The 25,454-nt window shown below is 43.8% G+C and overlaps 1 protein-coding gene across 7 annotated transcripts in view; it reads right to left on the bottom strand.

Annotated features, from left to right (window-relative positions):
• RUVBL1 (RuvB like AAA ATPase 1) overlaps positions 1–25,454 on the bottom strand; it is a 94,535-nt gene that overhangs the window by 11,058 nt on the left and 58,023 nt on the right. The window contains exons 10-12 of one of the 7 annotated variants that reach the window (XM_036244054.1): positions 21,723–21,814; positions 20,118–20,273; positions 12,419–12,470 (exon numbers count right to left, since the gene is read on the bottom strand). In XM_036244054.1, coding sequence (XP_036099947.1) covers positions 12,434–12,470; positions 20,118–20,273; positions 21,723–21,814 — 285 coding nt within the window. In that variant the 3' untranslated portion in view covers positions 12,419–12,433. Of the gene's footprint in view, positions 1–12,418; positions 12,471–13,256; positions 13,288–16,227; positions 16,288–18,302; positions 18,442–19,318; positions 19,481–20,117; positions 20,274–21,722; positions 21,815–25,454 lie in introns of those variants that run through there. The other 6 variants (XM_036244056.1, XM_036244055.1, XM_036244051.1 and 3 more) reach the window with 6 other exon arrangements.

Here is a 25,454-nt window from a genome sequence, read left to right as displayed (position 1 = left end):
GCTGTCCCAGCAGAGTCACCTCCAAAGGCTGAGCTCCAAGCGCATGTTGTAGCCACCTTTTATACATGATAAGCCTCCGGGTATTGGGGGTTTCGAGTTCCACTGTACTTTAGGCATTTGTAGAATGTAAAGAAATTACAAAAGCCAAGGGCGGGGTCTCTGCACTGCCTAAGGGGCTGCACCTGGCTTGCCTTCTCATTCCCTCCTCTTGATTCTGAAGCTGCTCCTAGCCAACTTAAAGAACATCTTGGAGATAGAGTTCCCTTAATGCCTGGTGAGGAAGAGGGGCAATGATCTTTCTACTTCTTGCTGAAATAGAGGCATTGAAGAGGAGGAATGCAGCAATTAGACTTCTTCGCCGTACAGAAGAGAGTAGTTGGGGGTCCGTATTTGAAGCATCATTTGGAGTTTTATTGTTTCGAAGCAAGAGGAAATGAAATGGGTTAGCATATTGAGAATACACGGGCCAAACAAGAGTGCTATAAAAAGCATTAAGAGAGGACGAGCTAATGCAGAATATACATTCTTCTCAAGTGCACACAGGACATTGTCAAAGATGAACCACATGTTAGGACACAAAGTAAGTCTCTAAAAATTCAAGAAGAATGAAATAATATCAAGCATCTTCTGATATCACAAGGACATGAAACTAGAACTCAATTACAACAAAAACACACAAAAGCATTCAAACACTTAGAGGCTAAATAGCATGTTATTAGACAATAAATGGATTACCAACGAGATCAAGGAGGAAACTAAAAACTTCCTAGAAACCAATAAAAACAGACACACAAAACAAAATTTATGGGACGCAGCAAAAGCAGTCCTGAGAGGGAAGTTCATAGCACTATAGGCCTACCTCAAGAAGCAAGAAAAATTCCGAATTGACTTTCTAACCCTATAACTTAAAGAACTAGAAAGTAAACAACAACAACAGCCAGAAAACCCCAAAGCAAGTAGAAGGAAAGAAATAGTAAAGGTCAGAGCAGAAATAAATGACATAGAGACTAAAAAAACTATTCAAAAGATCAATGAAACAAATAGCTGGTTCTTTGAAAAGATAAACAAGAGTAATGGACCTTTAGCCAGACTCGCCAAGAAACAAAAATAGGACCCAAATAAACAAAATCAAAAATGAAAGAGGAGAAGTCAAAACTGACATCACAGAAATACAAAGGATCATCAAAACACAGTATGAACAATTATATGCTAACAAATTTTACAATCTAGATTAAATGGACAAATGTCTAGAAAAACAGTCTCCCAAAACTGAACCACGAAGGGATAGAAAACTTGAACAGATAAATAACAACTGAGGAAATTAAAGATGTAATCAAGACACTCCCAGTAAAGAAAAGCCCAGACCGGGACGGCTTAACGGAAAACTTTTACTGAACATTCAAAGAAGAACTAACACCCATTTTCCTCAAATTATTCCAAAAAATTCAAGAAGAAGAAAGACTTATAAACTCATTCTATTAGGCCAGCATAATTCTAATTCCAAAACCAGATAAAGAAACTACAAAAAAGAAAACTACAGGCCAATATTCCTGATGAACACAGATGCCAAAATTCCTAACAAATTTTAACAAATTGGATCCAGCAACACATCAAAAAAATTATTCATCATGTCCAAGTGGGATTCATCTCAGGGATGCAAGGATGGTACAATATTCACAAATCCATAAATGTGGTACACCACATAAACAAAATGAAAGATAAAAAACATATGCACGTATCAATAAATGCCAAATTAAAAAAAAAAAAGATTCAACAAAATCCAGCAGTCATTTCTGATAAAAACACCCAGCAATGTGGGAATAGAGGAATCATATCTTGACATAATAAAGGCCATATATGAAAAACCTACAATCAACATCATACTCAATGGGCAAAAACCAAAAGCATTTCCCTTAATAATAGAAACATGACAAGGAGGCCCACTTTTGCCACTCTTATTTAACATAGTATTGGAAGTCTTAGCCACAGCAATTACACATGAAGAAAGAATTTTAAAAATCCAAATTAGAAAGGAGGAAGTAAAACTGTCATTAATTGCAGATGACACTATATTGTACACAGAAAACCCTAAAGACTTCATCAAAAATCTACGAGATTTAACAAATGAATTTGGCAAAGTAGCAGGATACAAAATTAATGTAAAGAAATCAACAGCATTCTTATATACCAATGATGAACTCATAGAAAGAGAAACAAAAAAAAATCCCATTTACCATCATGGCAAGAAAACTAAGATACCTAGAAATAAACTTAACCACAGAATCAAGGACCACTTCACAGAAAACTACTGGTCATTGAAAAAAGAAATAGAGGAAAATATAAAAAAGTGTAACCATATACCTTGTTCATGGATTGAAAGAATCACTAAAATGTCCATCCTACCCAAAGTAATCTATAGATTCAATGCAATCACCATCAAAATACTAATGACATATTTCACAGAACTAGAACAAAAACTCCAAAAGTATATATGGAACCAGAAAAGAACCCAAATAGCCACAGCAATCTTGAAAAGGAAGAACAAAGTAGGAAGAATCACAATACCAAATATCAAGTTATACCACAAAGCTACTATAATCAAAATAGCCTGGTATTGGCACAAGAACAGATCAATGAACAGAACGAAAAACCCAGAATTTGACCCAAGATAATATGCTCAAATAATATTTGACAAAGGTGGCAAGAGCATACAGTGGAGTCAAGACAGGCTCTTCAATAAATGGTGTTGGGAAAATTGGATAGCTACATGCAAAAAGATTAAGCTAGACCACCAACTTACACCATGCACAACAATAAGCTCAAAATGGATAAAAGAGTTAAATGTGACTTGTGAATCCATAAAAATCCTAGAATAAAATGGAGGCAACAAAAGTTCAGACATCATACGCAGCAGAATTTTCAATGATACAATGCCTAAAGCAAGAAAAACAAAGGAAAAAATTAATACATGGGACTACATCAAACTAAAAAGCTTCTGCACAGCAAAAGAAACAACCATCAAAATGGAAAGGGAACAAACTATATGGGAGAGCATAATTGCTAGTGATACATCAGATAAGGAGTTAATATATAGAGTGCTCATACAGCTCAACAAAAAGAAGACAAAGAACCCCATTAAAAAATGGGCAAAGGACCTAAAGAGACACCTCTCTAAAGAGGATATACAAATGGCGAAGAGACGTGAAAAATGCTCAATGTCACTAATCATCAGTGACATGCAAATTAAAACAACTATGAGGTGTCACCTCACACCTGCTAGAATCGCTGCCATCAATAAATTATCAAACAACACGTGTTGGCGAGGGGGTGGAAAAAGAAGGGCTCTAGTACACTGCTGTTGGGAATGCAGATTGGTGCAGCCACTATGGAAAACACTATGGTGTTTCCTCAAAAAATTAAAAATTGAACTGCCATTTGACCCAGTGATCCCACTTCTAGGAATATACACTAAGAAGCCTGAAACACCAATCAGAAACACCATATATTCATATGTACCCCCATGTTCATAGCAGCAGTATTTACAATAGTTAAGATCTGGAAACAACCCAAATGTCCATGAGTAGATGAATGGATAAAAAAGCTGTGGTATATATACAGAATGGAATACTATGCAGCTGTAAGGAACAAAGATCTCTTATCCTTTGAAATGACATGGAGACACCTAGAGAGTATTATTCTAAATGAAACAGGCCAATCAAAAAAAGAAAAATATCAAATGATCTCACTTTATTTGTGGAATAAAATAAACAAAATAAACTGATGAACAAAATAGACGCAGAGACATATAAGTAAAGTACAGATTGCAAACTTCAGAAGGGGGGGAGGAAAGAGATAAACCACAGAACTTATATGAATGTATGCATAACCAATGGACATAGACAACAATGCTGGGAACTGGGCCAGGGGAAGAGGGGCATGAGATCGGGAGGAGGGTGTCAATGGGGGGAAAGGAGAAACATCTATAACAAAAATAAATTAATAAAAATAATTTTAAAAAAGAGTTACGCTTTCTTATTCAATCAGCTACTCTGTGTCTTTTTATGGGAGCATTCAATCCATTTACATTTAAGGTGATTACTGATATATACTTATTTATTGCCATTTTTGTTTAGTGAGGTTCTATTTTTCTTCCCATTTCTCCTGCTAATTACAGCAGTCCTTTTAACATTTCTTGCAGTGCTGGTTTGGTGATAACGTATTCCCTTAGCCTTTTTTTGTCTGAGAATCTCTTTATTTGACCTTCTATTTTGAAAGACACAGAGTAGCTGATTGGATAAGAAAACATGACTCATCTATATGATGTTTACAAGAGACCCACCTCACAACAAAAGACTCACATAGGTTGAAAGTGAAGCGATGGAAAAAAATCTTCCAAGCAAATGGAAAGGGAAAAAAAGCTGGGGTAGCAATACTCATATCTGATAAAATAGATTTCAAAATGAAGGCCATAACTAGAGACAAAGAAGGCCACTACATAATATTGAAAGCATCTATCAAACAGGAAGATATAACCTTGGTACACATATATGCACCCAATATAGGAGCACCAAAATATATTAAAAATCTCCTGGAGGACTTCAGAGGAGATATCGATAGCAATACAATCATAGCAGGGGACTTCAACACCCCGCTGACATCACTGGATAGATCCTCTAGACAAAAAAATAGCAAGGAAACAGAGACTCTAAATGAAGCACTAGACCAAATAGATTTAATAGATATCTACAGAGAATTACACCCCAAAACTACAGAATTCATATTCTTCTCAAGTGCACATGGGACATTCTCAAAGATAGACCACATGTTAGGTCACAAACTAAATCTCTACAAGTTCAAGAAGACTTAAATCATATCAAGCATCTTCTCAGATCACAATGGCATGAAACTAGAAATCAATTGCAAGAAGAATATACAAAGACATTTGAACACATGGAGGCTAAATAGCATGTTATTAAACAAAGAATGGGTCACCAAGGAGATCAAGGGAAAAATCAAAAACTTCATGGAAGCAATGAAAAGGAAGATAAAACAACACAAAATCTATGGGATGCAGCAAAAGCAGTTCTGAGAGGGAAGTTCATAGCACTACAGGCCTACCTCAAAAATCAAGAAAAATCTAACCTCACAACTTAAAGAACTATCTAACCTAACAACTTAAAGAACTAGAGAGCAAACAAAAAGAAAACCCCAGAGCAAGTAGAAGGGAGGAAATAGTAAAGATCAGAGCAGAAATAAAGGACATAGAGACCTAAAAAACAATTCAAAGGATCAATGAAACAAAGAGCTGGTTTTTCGAAAAGATAAACAAGATTGATGGACCCTTAGCCAGACTCACCAAGAAACAAAGAGAGAGAACCCAAATACACAAATCAGCAATGAAAGAGGAAAAGTAACAACTGACACCACAGAAATACAAAAGATCGTTAACAACTATTATGAAAAATTATATGGCAACAAATTCGACATTCTAAGCAAAATGAATAAATTTCTAGAAACACATAGTCTCCCAAAACTGGACCAGGAAGAGATAGAAAACTTGAACAGACCAATAACAACACAAGAAATTGAAGATGTAATCAAGACTCTCCCAGCAAACAAAAGCCCAGGCCCGGATGGCTTCATGGGGGAGTTTTACCGAACATTTAAAGAACTAATACCCATTCTCCTAAAACTATTTCAAAAAATTCAAGAAGAAGGAAGACTTCCAAACTTGTTGTATGAAGCCAGCATAGTTCTAATTCCAAAACCAGAAAAAGACACTACAAAGAAAGAAAACTACAGGCCAATATCCTTGATGAACATAGATGCCAAAATCCTGAACAAAATACTAGCAAATCGGATCCAGCAATACACCAAAAACATTATCCACCATGACCAAGTGGGATTCATCCCAGGGATGCAAGGCTGGTACAATATTTGCAAATCAATAAACGTGATACACCACATAAATAAAATGAAGAATAAAAACCACACGATCATATCAATAGATGCTGAAAAAGCCTTTGACAAAATCGAGCATCCATTTCTGATAAAAACGTTCAGCAGTGTGGGAATAGAGGGATTATATCTAGACATAATAAAGGCCATATATGAAAGACCTACAGCCAACATCATACTCAATGGGCAAACATTAAAAGCATTTCCCTTAAGAACAGGAACAAGGAAAGGATTCCCACTTTCGCCACTCTTTTTTAACATAGTACTGGAAGTCTTAGTCACAGCAATCAGACAGGAAAAAAAAATAAAAGGGATCCAAATTGGAAAAAAAGGAAGTGAAACTGTCAGTATTCGCAGATGACATGATACTATACATAGAAAACCCTAAAGACTCCATCAAAAATTTACTAGACTTAATAAATGAATTTGGCAAAGTAGCAGGATACAAAATTAACATCAATAAATGGATGGCATTGTTATACACAAATGATGAACTCACAGAAAGAGAAACTAAGAAAACAATCCCATTTACCATTGCGGCAAAAAAATTAAGATACCTAGGAAAAAACTTAATCAAAGAAATAAAGGACCTATTCGCAGAAAACTACAGGTCATTGAAAAAAGAAATAAAAGGAAGATATAAAAAAGTAGAAGCACATACCCTGTTCATGGATTGGGAGAATTAACATCATTAAAATGTCCATATTACCCAAAGCAATCTATAGATTCAATGCAATCCCCATCAAAATACCAATGACATACTTCACAGAATTAGAACAAGTACTCCAAAAGTTCAAATGGAACCAAAAAAGACCTCGAATAGCCACAGCAATCTTGAAAAGGAAGAAAAAGTTGGAGGGATCACATTACCAGATTTCAGGTTATACTACAAAGCCACTGTAATCAAAACAGCCTGGCACTGGCACAAGAACAGGCATATAGACCAGTGGAACAGAACAGAGAACCCAGAAATGGACCCAAGGCAATATGCTCAATTAATATTTGACAAAGGTGGCCAGAGCATACAGTGGAGTCAAGACAGCCTCTTTAATAAATGGTCCTGGGAAAATTGGACAGCTACGTGCAGAAAAATGAAACTAGACCATCAACTTACACCTTACACAAGAATAAACTCAAAATGGATAAAAAAAGTCTTAAATCTGACTCATGAATCCATAAAAATCCTAGAAGAAACTGCAGGCAACAAAATTTCAGACATCATACGCAGCAGAATTTTCACTGATACATCATCTAGGGCAATAGAAACAAAGGACAAAATGAACACATGGAACTACATCAAACTCAAAGCTTCTGCACAGCGAAAGATACAATCATCAAAACGGAAGGGCTACCCACTGTATGGGAGAGCATAACTGCCAATGATATATCAAATAAGGGGTTAATTTCCAATATATAGAGAGTGCTCATACAACTCCACAAAAGGAAGACAAAGAACCCTATTGAAAAATGGGCAGAGGAACTAAATAGACACCTCTCCAAACAGAACATACAAATGGCTAAGAGACATATGAAGAAATGCTCATCATCACTAATCATCAGAGAGATGCAAATTAAAACAACAATGAGGTATCACCTCACACCTGTCAGAATGGCCGCCATCAACAAATCGCCAAACAACAAGTGTTGGTGAGGGTGTGGAGAAAAGGGGACTCTAGTACACTGCTGGTGGGAATGCAGACTGGTGCAGCCACTATGGAAAACAATATGATGTTACCTCAAAAAATTAAAAATTGAACTTCCATTTGACCCAGTGATCCCACTTCTAGGAATATTCCCTAAGAAGCCTGAAACACCAATCAGAAAGAATATATGTACCCCCATGTTTGTAGCAGCACTATTTACAATAGCCAAGATCTGGAAACAGCCCAAGTGTCCATCAGTAGACGAATGGATAAAGAAGCCATGGTACATATACACAATGGAGTACTATGCAGCGGTAAGAAAGAAAGATCTCTTATCCTTTGAGACTACATGGAGGGACCTGGAAAGTATCATCCTAAGTGAAACAAGCCAGACAGAGAAAGACAAATATCATATGATCTCACTTATTTGTGGAATATAATGAACATAACAATCTGAGGAATGGGCTAGTCCCAGAGACATGGAAGTGGGGTACAGACTGACAATCCCCAGAAGAGGGGGTGGTGGGGGAGAGATAAACCACAGAACTTATATGCATGTATGCATGAACAGTGGAAATGGACAACAAACTGGGGACAGGGCAGGAAGGGAGAGGGAGGGGGGAATCAGTGGGCGAAAAAGGAGAAACATCTGTAACAAAAATTAATAAAAAATTAATTAATTAATAAAAAATAATACTAATTGTTAAAGAGAGAGAGAGAGAGAGGAGTCTGGCCAATGTGGTTCAGCAGTTGAGCATCGACCCATGCGCCAGGAGGTCACCAATTTGATTCCCAGTCAGGACACATGCCCAGGTTGAGGGCTGGATCCCCAGTGGGGGACATGCAGAAGGCGGCCAGATGATGTTTTCTCGCATGGATGTTTCTCTCTCTCCTTCTCGCTTCCTCTCTCTCTAAAATCAATGAAGGAAGGAGGGAGGGAGGGAGGGAGGGAGAGAGAGAGAGAGAGAAAGAAAGGAAGGGAGGGAGGGAGGGGGGAAGGAAAGAAAGAAAGAAAGAAAGAAAGAAAGAAAGAAAGAAAGAAAGAAAGAAAGAAAGAAAGAAAGAGAAAGAAAGAACTAATGGGTGTACCCAAGATGCCCAGTATTTGTTCTGGGCCACGTCTCTATCTATTTCTGACTGATTAACACAAAAGCAACATTCCTTGTTTAAGAAAAGGCATATTCCTCTCTTTTCAGCAATCAGGTCTAACCCCCTTCTACTTTTTAATACTAGTGCTGCTCAGGAGTCTACTTTATCCTGTAAGGCTACTAAGGATACAGAGTCCAATGCTGGGATCAGTCCAGGAAGTGATGACCATCGATTCTACTGACGGAGTCCTCAGGTGCTTGCTGTAGACTGATCTGCAGGTTTCACTGTCCTCTAAAGGGTGACCTGCAAAGTATTGTCGTGGCTGGTAGTCACTCTCCAGGCAGGTTGGTTGTCATGTGGCAGGTAAGCTACATTCACCTGTGAGTGGTGGATCCAGGTATTCAGACCTGCAACCTTGAGAGCTGTGGGAGTAGTTAGTATAACTGAATAGGGCCCATTCCAGGTTGGTTTGAGGGGTTCCTTTTTCCAGTCTTTTATCCAGACTTGGCCCCTAGTCTGTGGGGGTGGTTATTCCCAGGGAAATGGCTATTCTATCGATTACCCACTTATGTACCTCAAGAATGGTTTTTCCTAGTCCTTGTAGTTGTTTTTGGAGTTCCAAATTTCCAGTTATTTTATATCCCCTTTGAATTTGACCTCCTTATATGGGAGGTCTCCCATATAAGATTTCATAAAGGGAGAACCTGATCTTTGCCCGAGGGATACAATGTAGCTTTCGCAGGAGAGCTAGGGGCAGTATATCAGTCCCGGGCAGGTTGGTTTCTTGACATAGTTTTGCCATGGTCTGCTTAAGGGTCTGATTAGTGTGTTCTACTTTCCCTGAGCTCTAGGGCTGGTAGGCCATGTGCAAATTTCATTCGATGCCTAGAGTTTTAGCTACCAACTTTACTATTTCTGCTACAAAGACTGGGCCATTGTCTGATCCTGTAGTCAGTGACATTCCATATCTCGAGATGATGTCTCTCAGTAGAGCTTTGTTTACTTTTCTTGCCTTTTCTGTATGTGTGGGGTAAGCTTCAACCCAGCCCGAGAAAGTACAGATGAAAACCAGGACATATCTATTTCTTCTACTGGGTCCTATTTCTGAGAAGTCTACCTCTAGATCTTCAAAGAGTGCTTGGCCACAGTGCTGAATTCCAGCAGGCCCAGTGAGGCCTTGTCTCGCATCGTTTTGAGCACAGAGGAGATAGCGTTGGGGGACCGAGGCACAGAGGGATGGAAGTTAAGCAATCAGGTAGTACCAGCTTAATAAGGCTTCCAGGGCAGTTTTTTTTCTTTTCTTTTCTTTTCTTATCCTCACCCGAGGACATTTTTGCATTTATCTTCAGATAGAGCGGGAGGGAGAAAGGGAGGAAGAGAGAGAAACATCAATGTGAGAGAGACACATCCAGTGGTTGCCACCCACATGACCCCAACCGAGGCCGGGGACAAACTGCAACAGAGGTACGTGCCCTTAGTGGGAACTGAACTGAGGACTCTCTGGTCCGCGGGCCGACACTTTGTAACTGCTGAGCCAAACTAGCCTGGGCTAGGGTGGTTTTTCCCATAAAGGTGAGTTCATATTGTTGGAGGACTAACTGATGGCCTAATTGTTCTGGCACGTAGATTCTGTGGTCTGGGAGGACCCACCATTCTTCCTTCATTATATCCACCCCCCTTCCTGTTGTGCCCATTCTTCTTCCTGGGCCACATGCAGTCCCGGGAAGAGAACTGGAGTCTGCCCCCACAGATCCTAAAGCAGTTGCCCCAAGATTCCCAAGGACCAGCCACCAGCTTGTGGGATCTTAAAGTCCTAGAGCTGGTCAACATGGAGGCAGTGGCCACTATGTATGGTGCCAGGTGGGTATTAGAATTGTTGACGAGATTACTTCTTAAAGTATTAGAACTGTATAATCACTATACTGTACCCCTGAAACTAATATAAAATAATATTGTATGTCAACTGTAAATGGAAAATTAAAAAAATTTTATCATAAACATTGAACTCTAGATAATTATATATATATATATGCTTAAATATTTAAGGATATAGTACATTGATGTCTGCAACATTTAAATGAATAAAAGATGATTGGATAAAAATGGACTATTGGATGGAGATTAGTTTCTAGATGATAGGTATACAGATTGTCACTATGCAATTCCTGTAACTTCTCTTACATTTGAAATTTTTCATAAATGTTGGGAATGCATGTGTATTGGCTTGTATATGCAAAGGACATCCCTAGAGGGCTACACCTGCAGTATAATTCAACTTGCTTCTGGAGAGGGTAACAGGATGAGGGCAAGGGAAAGGGAGATTCTTCACTGTACTTTTACGTTTTGAACCATGATGTAATTTATCCATAATTTTTTTTTCTTTTTTCTTTCTTTTTGGTACATGCCCCTAGCCACTAGGGCCTAGCAGGAACTGAACCCAGGACTCTGGTCCACAGACCAACACTCCAACTGCTGAGCCAAACCGGCCAGGGCTTTTTTCTTTTTCTTTTTAAAAAATATTTATTTTTCCTTTATTGATTTTAGAGAGAGAGGAAGTGAAATGGAGAGAAAGACTGAAACATCAATGAGAAAGAACATCAGTTGGCCACCTCCTGCATGCCCCCATTGGGGATCGGGCCCACAACCTGGGCATGTGTCTTGACCAGGAATTGAACCAGCGACCTCTTGGTGCATGGGTCATGCTCAACCACTGAGCCACACCAGGCGGACTTTTATCTATTTTTTAAATCCTCACCCACCCGAGGATGTAGTTCCATTTATCTTCAGATAGAGTGGGAGGTTGGGAGAGAGAGAGAATGAGAAACATAGATGTGAGAGAGACACATCAATTGGTTGCCTCCCGCATGACCCTGACCAGGTCTGGGGACAGAACTGTAACGGAGGTATGTGCCCTTGATCGAAATCGAACCCGTGACTCTTTGATCCTCCGGCTGACACTAACCGCTGAGCCAAACTGGCCAGGGCTATTTTTTCTTTTTTAAAATTAAAATCCCAGCTCAGGAAGCTTTCCCTAACTGTTCTTTTCCTACAGGCATGTTGGGGCACTTTAGCTTCCTCCCCGCCCACCCCTGCAGCCTGGATTGCAATAAAGTGAGCTAAAATTGTGGCTAGAAAGCTGGATGGCACTCCAGGTTTGGCCTGGCAGGGAAGTGTGGCCCCGCAGGTCCCCAAACGAGCCTCTTTCAGTGTGAGGGCGCTGTGGCCTCAAAATCACCAGAACTGTGCTGTTATCAGATCAGTCCAGGCAGCAGTGGGGAGGGGTCTGGGGCCTCCCAGATTGGAACAGGTGAGGGAGTGGCCCTTGTCATGCAGTGGATAGTCTTTGATATGGGGGCCCACCGCCTGGGTCCCAGCCTTGCCCCTCACCCTTTCCCTCTTTTCACCATGACTCCTAGGCCACTCTGGCTATTCAGGCTCCCTGCCAGCCCTTCCGGCCTGCTCCGCCCCCTGGCCCAGTCCTGGAGCAGCTGGCCTCTCCTGGACTCCAGTCACTACCTCTGGGAAGCCCTCCTGGCAGCTCTTTTATCACCTGGCGCAAGGTTTTCTCTGTCTGTTGGTAGTGAGGCCTGTGGCTGGATCTTTTCCCAAGGAGAGACCTTGGAGAGCGGATCCCACCGTTTCTTCTTAGTCGTGAGTCAGGCAGGTGCATAAGCGAGAGTGCCTAGGCGCAGGACTGTGAGCTGAAGGCAGGCGTGCTGAAGGGGCAGTGTGAGATGCACCCCTCAGGGCCTTGTGACTTGTCCCTTGGGCCATGGGAACCTAGAAAAGGGTTGTAAGCAGGGGCCTGACTGGGTCAGATCCGAGTTTTTCAAAGACGGCTGAGACAGTGGGAAGGGGCTCTGCAACCGCCAAGCAGAAAGCAGAATTCAAGCCGAGGCCAAAGCAAGGGGTCAGGGTAGGGAGATCACTTAGCTGTTGTTCCGCCACCGCAGCGGTCCACTGTTCACGGTCAGCTCGAATTATGCAGGCCCTTGGTGACTGCATAGGTATGCCGGAGGACACCTTTGTGACACTTCTGTGCATGGCGTCCATGCACATGCCCCAGCACTCATTCCCGCGTCACACACACACACACACACACACACATGACAAGCGCGCACTCGAGTTCTGGGTACTGCTGGGCCCCGAGTACAAGTGCTGTAAGCATATGCCCCAGACTTGCACCAGCTACCTTGTGTCCCCTGTGCCTCGCACGCGAAGGTCCGCGTCCGCTGGCCAGCATGCACACTGTGGTGACCAATGCCAACATATCCCCTTGGTGCGGAGTTCGTGCGCCCACACCCTCCCGGCAGCTTCCCACGTCCCTATTAATCAAGTGGTGCAGACGGCGCAGATCTGCTCACAGGCAGTGTGTTGGTAACTGCGGGTGACGAAGCGGGCAATCCGCGGGCGCTCATCAGCCCATCTTATCGTGCGGGCCCAGCCGCTGCCGGGCGTGTGCTGCCCATTGATCGCGTCCGACAGGGGCAGAGGGTCAGCGCCGGCTGAGCCGGCCTGACAGCCACATCCATCGCAGCCCAGACACGCGCTGATGGCAGAACAGGCAGTGAGTCCTGGCCATTAATCACTGCACCTGCTGTGGAGTGACAGGGAGGGGCGACAGGGTCAGCTGGCTGACAGCCAGCCCCTTCAGCTGGCTCATCCCTACCACTCTCGGGTCCTGCTGCGAGGCTCTCCCCCTTGGTCACCCTGACCAGGCCTACTCCCACCCCTGGGGTCCCAGGAAAAATGGGAGAGGGAGTGGCCCTATACTGTAGGAGGGGGGAAGAGGGAAAATAGAAGGATGATCAGCAGGTGGACTGAGGTGGACACTGTTCTAACCTCTTGTTAGCCCTGTTTTCCAGACATCAACTGCTTGGCTGGGAGGAGGCAGCCATTTCTCCTCTCTGGTTGCACCAGCCCTGGCTGGGCCTCATTGAGGATGGAGTCCCAGGGGCCCAGAGAGAGGCAGTGTCCTCTTCTCCAAAGTCAGTTGTAGACACTGAGTATAAAGCCCATGCCTTTTCAGGTTCTCTCCTTTCTGCTCCAGAGCTTGTGTGGCCCTGGGCCTGCCCTTGTTCCTCAGCCTAATGGGGAATAGTCAAGCCAAGAAGGTATCTCTCCAGGTCTTTTCTAGGTCTTTGCAAGGGCCATCAGTCTAGAATGGGGAAGTGTGGAGCCTAGCAGGCCTCTGGCTCCTATTTGACAAATAGAGGCCTTCTCTTCTCCCCAAAGGGATAGGGATTGGGAACTCTTCACTGAATTTTAGTATCTTGAGTGCCTGATACAGCCACATGTCACCTCACCATGTCCTCACATGGATCGATGGAATATGATTGTTCCCATCTTATGGGTGAAGAAACCAAGGTTCAGGACCAGAAAGAACTAACCTCATCAGAACCACGTCCCTAATCTACCATGTCCCAGGGAAGTCATTGCTCCACTTTACCACCTGTTGCCTCTGTCCAGGGCCCCCTTGAGATCAGGGACTGCTGAGATTCCTCCAGGCTGGTACTGGGAGAGAATGAGGAATGCTGGGTGACCAATGTCTATTGCTTTCCTAGCAGAAAGAAGCCTGCTAGCCCTGGGATCTGAGACGTGGAGGCCAATAAGGGCTGTGACTCCATTTTATTAGAAAAATGGTTGAGAAAAATTTGCTAACCAAGAAGTCACTTCCTGGCGTGACACCATCTGTTTAGTCCTAAAAAACAAAATATCCTATGAACCCATATAGAGGGTGCAACCAAAGAGCTGTGGCTGTGAGCAGGTATGTGGACTGAGAAAATAAAGGAGGAGTACAAGGTAGATTCTCAGCAAGGTCTAGCAACAGTCTTTCAAGAACCCTTCCTGCTTTCATATTGGGCCATTAGCACAGGAACATGCAAACACTCCCTCTCCAGCCCACCCAATGAGTTTTCAAGGAGGCACCCAAGAGCATGGGCCCAGGGCTTGGAATATCAGTAATTTCCTATGACCGACTCCCACCCTGCCTCACTTTAATATAACATTTTTTCACACCAGACCTGAAACAGTGCAAAAAAAATGGGGCTGCTATAATTGTTGGTAGATTGTGTGTCAGCCTGATAAGATGTAACAAATACTTTCCCCCCGACAGGCTCTGTTTCCCTCTTGGTAATGAATGGAGAAACTTCCCATAGTCAGTGAGGGATTGGTTGTAAAAACTTCACCTAGAAGATTAATGTAATAATCACAGGTCTTGCTGGAAAAAAATAACCCAAACTTCCCACTTATCCAGAACCAACTCCCTCACTTTGGAGGCCAGACTAGTGAGGTAGACCACATTTCTGAGCACCAAGGAGCAGGATTCCTGAGGAACACACACACACACACACCCTCCCCACCAGGACCCCTGGACATCAGGGTTTCCTGAGCAGCTGGGAGGGAGGACTCTGTCCCAACCTGCACTTGAGAGGTTTGCCATCACCACTTTGTCTCTACTGCTCCTCAAACACTGTGAAAGGTTTGGGGGCTGGAGAAAGAGGTTCACGTGGGCAGAGCCTGATTCTTGTCCTCTGGGGTTTCACCTTAGGAAAGTCACCTTCCTCATACCTACCCCTACTTGCCTCACCTGCCTGGGATGGTCAGATCTTGAGGGCCCCTCCAACTCAGCACACTGAAGGAGGTGTTATAATCATAGGGGATAGGTGCACAGACTTCAACTACTCTGATTCCAAGTCCTCCTGGTTCTGTCTCTTACCAGTGGGGCAAGTGACATAACAGCACCAATGTCATAGCACTGCTATGAGAATGTGAAAGGAAATATAAAGCATTAAACACAGGCCCTAGCCCACAATCAGCTCTTGGTACTCTGGTATTAGAGGTATCACTATTCTGTTTTTCTTTAATGTACTTTTATTAATTTTTTAGAGAGAGAGGGAGAGATAGAGACATCAGTGAGGGAGAAACATTGATGAGCTGCCTTCTGCACGCTCCCTACTTCGGATTGAGCCTGCAACTCAGGCTTGTGCCCTGATCCGGAATCAAACCAAGACCTCTCAGTCCATGGGATGCTCAATCCACTGAGCCACACTGGCTGGCACTATTCTGTTTATCAAATGTGGCTTAAGTTGGGAGGTCAGAAACACAGGACATGAGCAGCCAGGGCAGGCCACAAAACTCAGCCCTGACTTCAAGAAGTATCTCACTCTCCCCCACAAAGAACCCCCTACTAGGTATCTTCTTCAAGGGCCAGACCAGAAGGTCCATTCTGGCAGCAAGGACTAGCTGGGTACTTCTCAGGGCCTGAGCACAGGCTGAGGGCTCTCAGAAGACTGGATGTACGCCCACAACATTATCTCAGCCCTCCTGTCCCGCAGTCCCCTGGACATGTTCAGATGATCATTACTAATGAGAGAACAGTTTTCCCCCACCCTAGGACCTCATGGTTAACTTGGATTAGAGCAATAATTGGATCAAAATGGCCATCTTGGTTAGTCCCCTTCTCCTGCACATACAATAGCATGAAGATCCTGCCCATGAGGGAAAAACAAAACAAAACAACCAACCTGTACCAAGGCACTGCTTCTGTGGCTAAGCCCTGCCTCGGGCAGCACAGAGCTAGCAGACAGGAGATAGCCTGGTAAAAAAAAAAAAGGGCGTGCTCATCCTACCAGGTGAGAATATTCTGGTATGGTATCTGTCAGGCACTGCTATTTCTCTTTTCTCTCAAGGGACTAAAAGCCCCACTTCAGTGAACTAACAAAGAGATGTAGTACCAGTGATAGAGACACAGAAACCAATGGAAAAAACTCTGGTCAAAGCTGGACTACTTTAAGCAACAAAATAACATAGTATTGGATTATAACACAAAGTATATAATATCCATGAGTCCATAATAAGATAAATGATTGAATAAACAAACATACATGCCAACAAGAGCAATCTCCTGTGTAGAATTCCAAATAATTTATGTAGATGCTCAGTCCTCAAGAAGGTGGAGCAAAACTCCCCACCACTTAAGTGTGGACTATGCTCAGAGGCTTCTTCCAAAGAGGACAGTGTGGGAAGAGGTAAAAGGGTAACTACAGTGGAGAAACCTGACAAATATGACCTCAGCTAGGGGACACAGTTCAACACCAACAGCAATCTGTTGATGGTATGTGATAAAAATGGAACTTTACCTGTATGGTCTTACTTCCAATAACCTACAATCCTAGTTTAATCATGAGAAAAATATCAAACATATTCCCACTGTGCCCTGGCCGGGTGGTTCAATTGGCTGGAATGTCTTCCCATGCACTGAAAGTTTGAGGGTTTGATTTCTGGTCAGGGCACATACCTAGGTTGTGGGGTTTGATCCCCAGTTAGGGTGCTTATGGGAGGCAACCAATTGATGTTTCTCTCTTTCTCTCTAAAAATCAATAAGCATGTTCTCAGATGAGGATTTATAAAAAAAATTTTTAAAGGCTGCTGTTACTTTGAGGACAGAATAGTTGGTAGAGGGGTGCAAAAAAAAAGGCAGAGCAATAAAATCTTTAACTTGGAGAAGCAAAACCATGCTCCAAGGAAGCATCATCAGCATCACCACCACCAAACTTGAAAATGGACAACAGTAAAAAATGAAGGCTTGCCTATTGACCTGTAGAATTGTAGGAAACCAGGAGTGAAGACCTTCACCCAATGTAGCCAGCTCTTTGTGGGCAATCTTCCTCCTGACATCACTGAGAAAATGAGGAAACTACTTGAGAAATATAGGAAGGCAGGCAAAGTCTTCATTAATAAGGATAAGGGCTTTGGCTTTATCTGCTTGGAAACATGAACCTGGTGGAGATTGCTAAAGTGGAGTTGGACAACATGCCACTCTGTGGAAAGCAGCTGCATATGCTCTTTGCCTGCCATGGTGCATCCCTTACAGTCCAAAACCTTCCTCACCATGTGTCCAGCGAACTGCTGGAGATAGCCTTTTTTGTGTTTGGCCAGGTGGAGAGGGCCATAGTCATTGTGAATGATCAAGAAGGCCCTCAGGAAAAGGCATTGTTGAATTCTCAGGGAAACCAGCTGCTTGGGAGGCTCTGGACAGATGCAGTGGAGGCTCCTTCCTGCAAACTGCATTTCCTTGGTTTGTGACTGTGGAGCCCACGGACCAGTTAGTTGAGGAAGAGGGACTTCCAGAGAATCTGATTTTAAAGAACCAGCAATTTCACAAAGAGCAGGAGCAGCCACCTAGATTTGCACAGCCTGGTTCCTTTTAAGTATGAGTATGCCATGCACTAGATATAATGGTTCTCAACCTTCCTAATACTGCAATCGTTTAATACAGTTCTCCTCATGTTGTGGTGACCTCCAACCATATGCTACTTCATAACTGTAATTTTGCTACTGTTATGTCTTAGGCGACCCCTGTGAAAGGGTCATTTGACCCCAAAAGGGGTTGCGACCTACAGGTTGAGAACCGCTGCACCTAGGTGTTCACTGCAACAGAGAAACAGCAGCAGGACCAAGTGAACCACATCAAGGAAGTTCATGAGAAACTAGAGATGGAGATAGAGGCTGCTCACCATGAGCACCAGGTCGTACTAATGAGGCAGGATTTTATGAAGCCTCAAGGATTTCGAAGGATGGAACACCTACACAACCAAGAAGTACAAAAACGAAAGCAACTGGAGCTCAGGCAGGAGGAGGAATGCAGGTGTCCTGAAGAAGATGCAGTGACAGCAGGAAGGATTCAAGGGAACCTTCTCTGATGGGAGAGAGCAGGAGACTCAGATGAGCCAGATGTCTATGGGAGGCACTATGGGCATAAACAAAAGAGTTACCATGCTCCCTCTTCCTGTGCCTTCTGGTGTCCTAGCTTCTCCAGGACCTGTTACTATGATGCGAGATGGAACCCTGAGATTGACCCCACCAACTACCAAAAGCTTTGGCCAAGCTGCTACAGTGGAAGGAATTGGGGCAATTGGTGGAACCCTTCCTGCAATGAATTGTGCAACTCCTGGAGCTGAATTTACTCCAAAAGTTGGAGGTAGTAATGAAACTGCAGTGTCTAGTTTACAAAACCCTTAAGAAAAAGACCCTTTTTGGACTAGCTAAAATTCTACCCTGGAAGTATGTTAGGGATTCCTCTCCATAGTTAGGTCTTCCCTGCCTGTACTATTCTAGGGAGTATGCTGAAAGCATAGGGCAAGGGAGGGGCAATATTTAACAATCATTTCTGTGTGGTATATTGTTTAATCATATCTATGTGGTGCATTCCTGAAGTCTTGTGATCACTGAAGGCCTGGAGAGGGGAACAATGGCAAAGCGGATCCAGTTAGAGCCCCCATTAATCTTGATTATTACATTCTTTGTTTATCCTGTTATATTTGTGTTCTCCTTCTTAAATTCCCCAACCTGAGATATTGCCACATGTATCACAAAAACCAGTAACAACCCCCAATAACCTTAGCCCCTGTGGGAATCAGGCAAATGTCCGCAGAGGTCACAGATAACATACATACAGGATTCTGTTATATCCCATGCATTATCCCTTCATGTCCTAAGGAAGACATTCTCTTAGAGATTTTCATTTTAGAGTACCTTTAAAAAAATCTTGTGTTAACTTGCCTCTATCTTTTTCTTGGGTAAGGACCACCCAGGAATGACTCTTGTGTGTTTGATGCTGCTGTTCCCAGCTTTTCTTGATAGGCCTAGTACAATCTTGGGAAGAGGGTTGCTGTGTGTTAAAATGTCGGACAGTAGCTCTTAGCCTTGCTTATCTTAGGTAGTTATGCTGTGCATTTTTTTTATTGGTGTACCACATTTGATTTGTCCCCAATACCTTTGAAATTTTTCTGGAAAAAAAAAAAAAGCTGTAATGCAGCACCAACTTATTAAAATACATTTTAATCCTTAACAGAACACCTGATCAGTACTTTTCAGAACAGTGAAGGTCATTATAAACAAGGAAAGTGTGAGAAACTGTCACAGCCACAAGGAACCTAAGAGGAAATGACAACTAAATGTAATGTGGGATCCTGGATGGGATCCTGGGACAGAAAAGGGACATAAAATGTGAATGAAGTATAATAATGTGTCAGTATTGATTCATTAAGTGTGACCAATGTGCTACATATAGGGAAACAGGGTGTGAGTTATGTGGGAACGCCCTGTACTATCTTCACAACAATGCTTTACATCTAAAACTATTCTAAAATACAAAATTTTTATTTTTAATTAAAAGGAGAGAGAGAAAGAGATGTCATCAAAATGTAAGGATTTATTAGAAAACATGCCACGTGAGGCAGGATTCCTTCAAAGCAAGCACGGAAGAAATTATGGTAACTTAAAAAGAAACACTTTGCACACCGAACATGCTGCTAACCACACCTAAGTGGGAACACAATCTGAAGGCCAGGGGTAAACCTTGTATCTGTAGGCTGTACCCGGGCCCAGGCATGCCAGAGAGCGTCTCTTTGCAGAAAGACTCACTTCATGTACTTATCCTGCTGGTCAGCCAGGATTTTGGCTGATGACTTGGCATCATAGAAGAGCTCACTGATCTCCTCAACGTGCTCTTTCTCAATGCTGTCCTTCCCGTTGATCTTAGCAAGCAAGTTGGCTGGAGTCAGCAATTGCACTGAGTACCTAGAGTGAACAAGAGCCAAGGCAGGAGTGAAATGGTGGCCAGACAGAAACCCCTTCCCAGATCAACAGGAGCCCTAACACCAGGGGCTAAGCCCAATACAGGGCTTGTGATAGCTGTTGCAGACACAGCAGACAAGGAGATATGATACTGTCCTTTCTTTTTTTTTTTTCTTAATTGATTTTTTTAGAGAGAGAAAGGGAGAGGGAGAGAGATAGAAACATCAATGAGGGAGAACATCAACTGGCAACCTCCTGCATGCCCCCCACTGGGGATTGGGCTCACAACCTGGGCATGTGCCCTGACCAGGAATCGAACCGGGGACCTCTTGGTGCATGGGTCGATGCTTAACTAGTGAGTCACACCAGCTGGGCGAGAACTGTCCTTTCTCAGCTGCAGTCATGACCCCACTGACAGGTCAGAAGTCACCAACATAATCCAGTCCCACCCCCCAAATTTTTGTCAGTGTAAAAGTTCTCCGACAGAAGGTAATTCCACTGCTGATTGAAAGGGACCACAAATTTAGTGGCAGGTGATGATCAGAACACTGAACATGGCAGGGAAATGAACACACAGCCACCTGAAAGCACATGCCCTATCCAAAGGGAAGAAAATCCAAGATTTTTGTTTAAAGCACCACTCCACCCAAACAAAACAGCTTGCAATTCTGCTTCAACCTTAGGAGTGAAATAAAGACAGGAGTGAAGTCATGATTTCACAAGGAGTCAGAACACTAAGGATGGACATCCCCCATAGGCAATGGCTTTGAGACATTGAACAGTCAGGAAAGCAGTCTATGTCTGTATTCCCTCCCTCACACTTGCCTATACCCACCATCCCTACCCAAGACATGCCTGGAGAATAGAGCCAGTGGGGCAAGAGAGTGAGGTAGTGAGGCAGGGCCCAGCTAATGAAATCCCTGCCCTGGACCCTGGTCTCTGGTTCTGTCCATTTTCTCTACCAAAGGGACTGACCAGAGGAGTGCACCTGCTACAGGACAAGGGAACTTAACCAGTTACTCTAGCTTTTAAAACACCATGATCTAAATATTCTGCACTCTCGGGTTCGGTTCCCGCTAAGGGCATGTACCTCGGTTGCAGTTTGTCCCCGGCCCTGGTTGGTCATGCGGGTGGCAGCCACTCGATGTGTCCCTTTCACGTCGATGTTTCTCTCTCTCTCTCTCCCTCCCACTCTGTCTGTACAAAAAATGGAAAAATGTCCTCGGATGAGGATTAAAATAAATAAATAAATAAATATTCTGCACTCTACGTCAGTGTTCTGGGACAAGACCCAACACACCAGTAAGAGCAGACATGGTCCTATGCCCTGCGAAGGAAGCCTGCCTTTATGTTCCAATGAACATTTATGTCCCCAGAGCCCTTGCTGAGAAGGCACCAGTAGGGTCTGGAGCAGCTCCAGGCAGCTGCAGGTCCAGGGAACAACTGGCTCACCTCAGAGTGGTCTTGGTACCGATCTCCCCCAGGTGATTCAGCGCCTCCTCACTGATGTTGATTCCCTCTGTCTGGGCACGGATTTTAATGATCTTTTGAAGAAGAAAAACTATGATCAACAGTGACCAACCTCAAGTATCTCATTTATCAAGTGCTTTAAAAACAACCTTGTTCAGTGTTTCTTGTCCCCATCATTAGAGCAGCAGAGGCCCAATCCTGGGCTGGTGTGGCAGAGAGCCGACCCCTACCCAGGACTACACTCACACACCTCTGGGGTGCCAGACACACTGTAATGGCTTTACAGCCAAGGTGTTGCATTCAAACTGACTGAAAAGCAGCTGGTTGCCCAGAAGGTGTGCACCAGGGTGGTTCAGCTCCTGCCTCCCAGCCCTTCCTGCTCAATCCCCAGAACCAGTAACTGAGGCCTCTCCGAAACCTGCCCAGGCTCCAGCATGGGCGCTAATCTTCCTCTCCAGTATGGACACCACCACCTATAAGAACCCAAGAAGGAAGAGAGATTCTTTATTTGCTTGATAAATACAACAGTTGAATAAATCGAAAAAGTTACTTTTTAAAGTTTTACCAGCTGTCATGACATCACCCAAGATATCTAACCGATCAAGAAGAGGCTGACGCTTGTTGCAGTTTGAAGATCCCGGTAAAGTTGGATAGGAAATAAGCTGGCAGCTTAGACACAGTAATACAAGCACACCAGCACTGAGTGATAAGGGGCAGCTGGGATAATAATGTTGTGTGTTGTGAAACCAAGATAACCAGCAGACTTTGAGCCTCATATAATAAAGGAATTTTTCACTTTGGCAGCTTCGTAAACAAGATATCAAGAAGCCCTTGTTTAAATTAAAGCCATAAAAACCCGAGCAGAGGCATAGGAAGTGGGAAAGACTGAGCCCCTAGCTAAAGCGTTACAAAGGGAAGAGGGACCAGAGCTTTAGGATATAGACACTTGAAAGTGGGCCTTCTGGCTCTCAGGCAGAGACTCTGAGGGCAGGGGGAGTGAATTTAATGTCTGGTGACTCTGATAAGGGGCCAGGTATATCACCTACTACAAGTGGGAAAAGTCCTGCTTGGTAAGAAAGCCAAGCTCAGGGCCAAGGCCAGAGCCGGGACTGAGGTAGCTGGGACAGCACACACCAGGGTAGGTGGCCTGGGCTGGAGGGGTCAGGTGCTGGCAGGAAAGTTTTCTGTCAAGAGACTCAGAACTCAGATATTTAAATTAGATGTCCTGATTTCTAAATGTTGGCAACTTGTTCAAATATTTCGTACTGCACCAGCAACATAAAACCTATCTGTTCAGGGTATGACTTCTGTCAAAAGAATCTTAGCTTGTACATGAGATGGTTCTACCATCTGGGGTCTAAAGTTAAATGCAGCTTAGCAAAGAAGGTCCTCAATGGGCACAAGGAAGGCAGAAATGGAGCAGAAAGGGAGATCCCTGCTCCTGGCTCCCTCCATAGGACTCCCCTCTGACCATAACAGTCAGATGTAGACATGTTTGTACTCCAATATAAAAAGGGCTTCTCACTGCTAGCTGGGGACAAAGGAAACCTCAGGTCCTATCAAGAAAAATGTCCCCTAGGGCCTTCAGAAACTTTAGGGAGATGCAAATATTTAATCCTTCAGCCTGGTCAAGGGGAAAGCTTCAGCCCTGAGCACCTCATCTTTAGCAAGCTGTACTGAATTGAAAGTTAGACTTCAGGAATATCAGGGACACTCTGTTCTCACTCTCTCTACAGCAGGTCAGAGCAATACCAAGAGCTGCATTCAGAATTCTCAGAAATGGACAGTTCATAAATTAGATCTTTAATCATTTAATAACCTGCAGGGATAGTTCATGAGGATGTCAGCAATGATGGCAGAGTACACAAGTTACATTTATTGTTTTTTAAAAAACCCAACCCAGGCTCCAACAAAAATGCTGAGTTTCTCCCTTGAACCTACAAGAACAAGGCAATGCACATGCTGGCAATTATTCTGTCCTCTGCTAACCCAAAGGAAGCCCAGCTGAGCCAAGATGGAACCAGTCTGGGAGCCAGCCTGCAGTCACTGGAGGCACAGTTGCAGAACAATCCAGGAGAGATTAGACTGCATGCTCTAGGGTCAAATGCAAGAAACAAATGCGAACTGGCTCTGAGTGGGGTCCTAGCACTGCAGCGTATTCTCTGTCACCACAGGGCCTTTGTTGTTCCTGAGTCACAAAACCTGGTTATTGAAAGATGTTGTAAGGATCCCAGTGGATATCTGTGAAGCACCTGCAAGCTGGTAATAACAGCAACAATTACTGCAGTAGGAAGGAATGGCTGGCCCTACCCCTTCCCTAAGTTATTGTCACTATCTCAGTCTTCACAGCAACCTTGAAAGGAGGGAGCAGATGTTCTAGTAAACCAGGAAGGCCAAGGCTCATAGAGGTACACCAAATTGCTCATGTCACTCAGCCAAGAATCACTTAGCCAAGATGTTCTCTGAGTGTGCAGGTCTGCTTCTTCCAGCAGGATCCAGTAACAATAGTAAAGCTGGAAAATGGACCAATTTCTCCCTTGCTTTTGCTTCTGCTTCTATTCAATGAATGCCTTAACTTCAACCTAGCATTCATCCAAAAGCAAGAGACCATTATCTGGTGACATGGCCCCCAGCCACGAACATTATATAGTTGCTGCCATGAACTGTAACTATTTCGGTATTCTGTCAATGCTGGTTATGAAGGGTGACCTGTGGCTCCAACACTCCTGGGTACTGGTCAACAGAAATGCTGGCAGGGCCAAACAGGATAGGTCACACATGAGCAAAGGAGCAGCCAGCAGTGCCTAGAAGAGGCGCTCAGAGCTCCAAAAGGAAAGGCCCTGTCAACGAATTGTCAGAAGGACTCCATCCTGAATTTGTTTCTAGCAGATGGGAGGCTAGTGGCATACTACTTAGGAACATGGGATTCAGGATCAGAAGGCCTGGATTCCAGTTACTCAGTCCTGTCACCTATTAACCACTGACAAGCTTTATGAACCTGAGCATTTAGTTAGCCTAAGTCTTGCTGTACTCATCTTTAAGAATGAAAATGATGCCCGGCCGGTGTGGCTCAGTGGTTGAACGCTGACCCATGCACCAGGAGGTCGCCAGTTCAACTCCCAGTCAGGGTATATGCCCTGGTTGTGGGCTCGATCCCCAGTGGGGAGCATGCAGGAGGCAGCCAGTCAATGTTCTCTCTCATTGATGCTTCCATCTCCCTCTCCCACTCCCTTTCTCTCTCTCTATAATCAATAAAGAAGAGGACTGGAGGGTGAGTGTGTGAGAGAGTGTGAGTGGACATGAAGGTAAAAAACCAAACCTGAGCAGTGCAGAGCTGCTGAACAGAAAGTTCCTATGCTGTGCACGGGAGTAGTTGGCTACCGTGGTAAGCGACCCTTCAGGGCACTGCTCCATGTGCTGTGGGGAGGTCCCACCATTTTGGAAGATCCCGGGTCTTCCCTGGGAAGAAGCAGTGGGAGCAGCTAGAGCCCATTCACCTGAACCCACCAGCACACCTGGCACCATCAAACCAGTGGACACTCTGTGTCAACACAGACCGGAGCACAGTACTGGAGCTTCCAAGGTGCTGCTTGCAGAAACCGCAGACAGCCGGGAGCCCAGCACTATCCCCCATATTAGCAGTCCGATCAGAGTCGAGATATACCCCCAGGAAATGAGGCTGGGGTGCTGACATCCATCCCCAGGCAACAGAAG

This window comes from Molossus molossus, unplaced genomic scaffold, assembly GCF_014108415.1.
Source record: "Molossus molossus isolate mMolMol1 unplaced genomic scaffold, mMolMol1.p scaffold_m16_p_6, whole genome shotgun sequence".
Classification (NCBI taxonomy): domain Eukaryota; kingdom Metazoa; phylum Chordata; class Mammalia; order Chiroptera; family Molossidae; genus Molossus; species Molossus molossus.
This window is presented reverse-complemented; position numbering and strand designations above follow the sequence as displayed.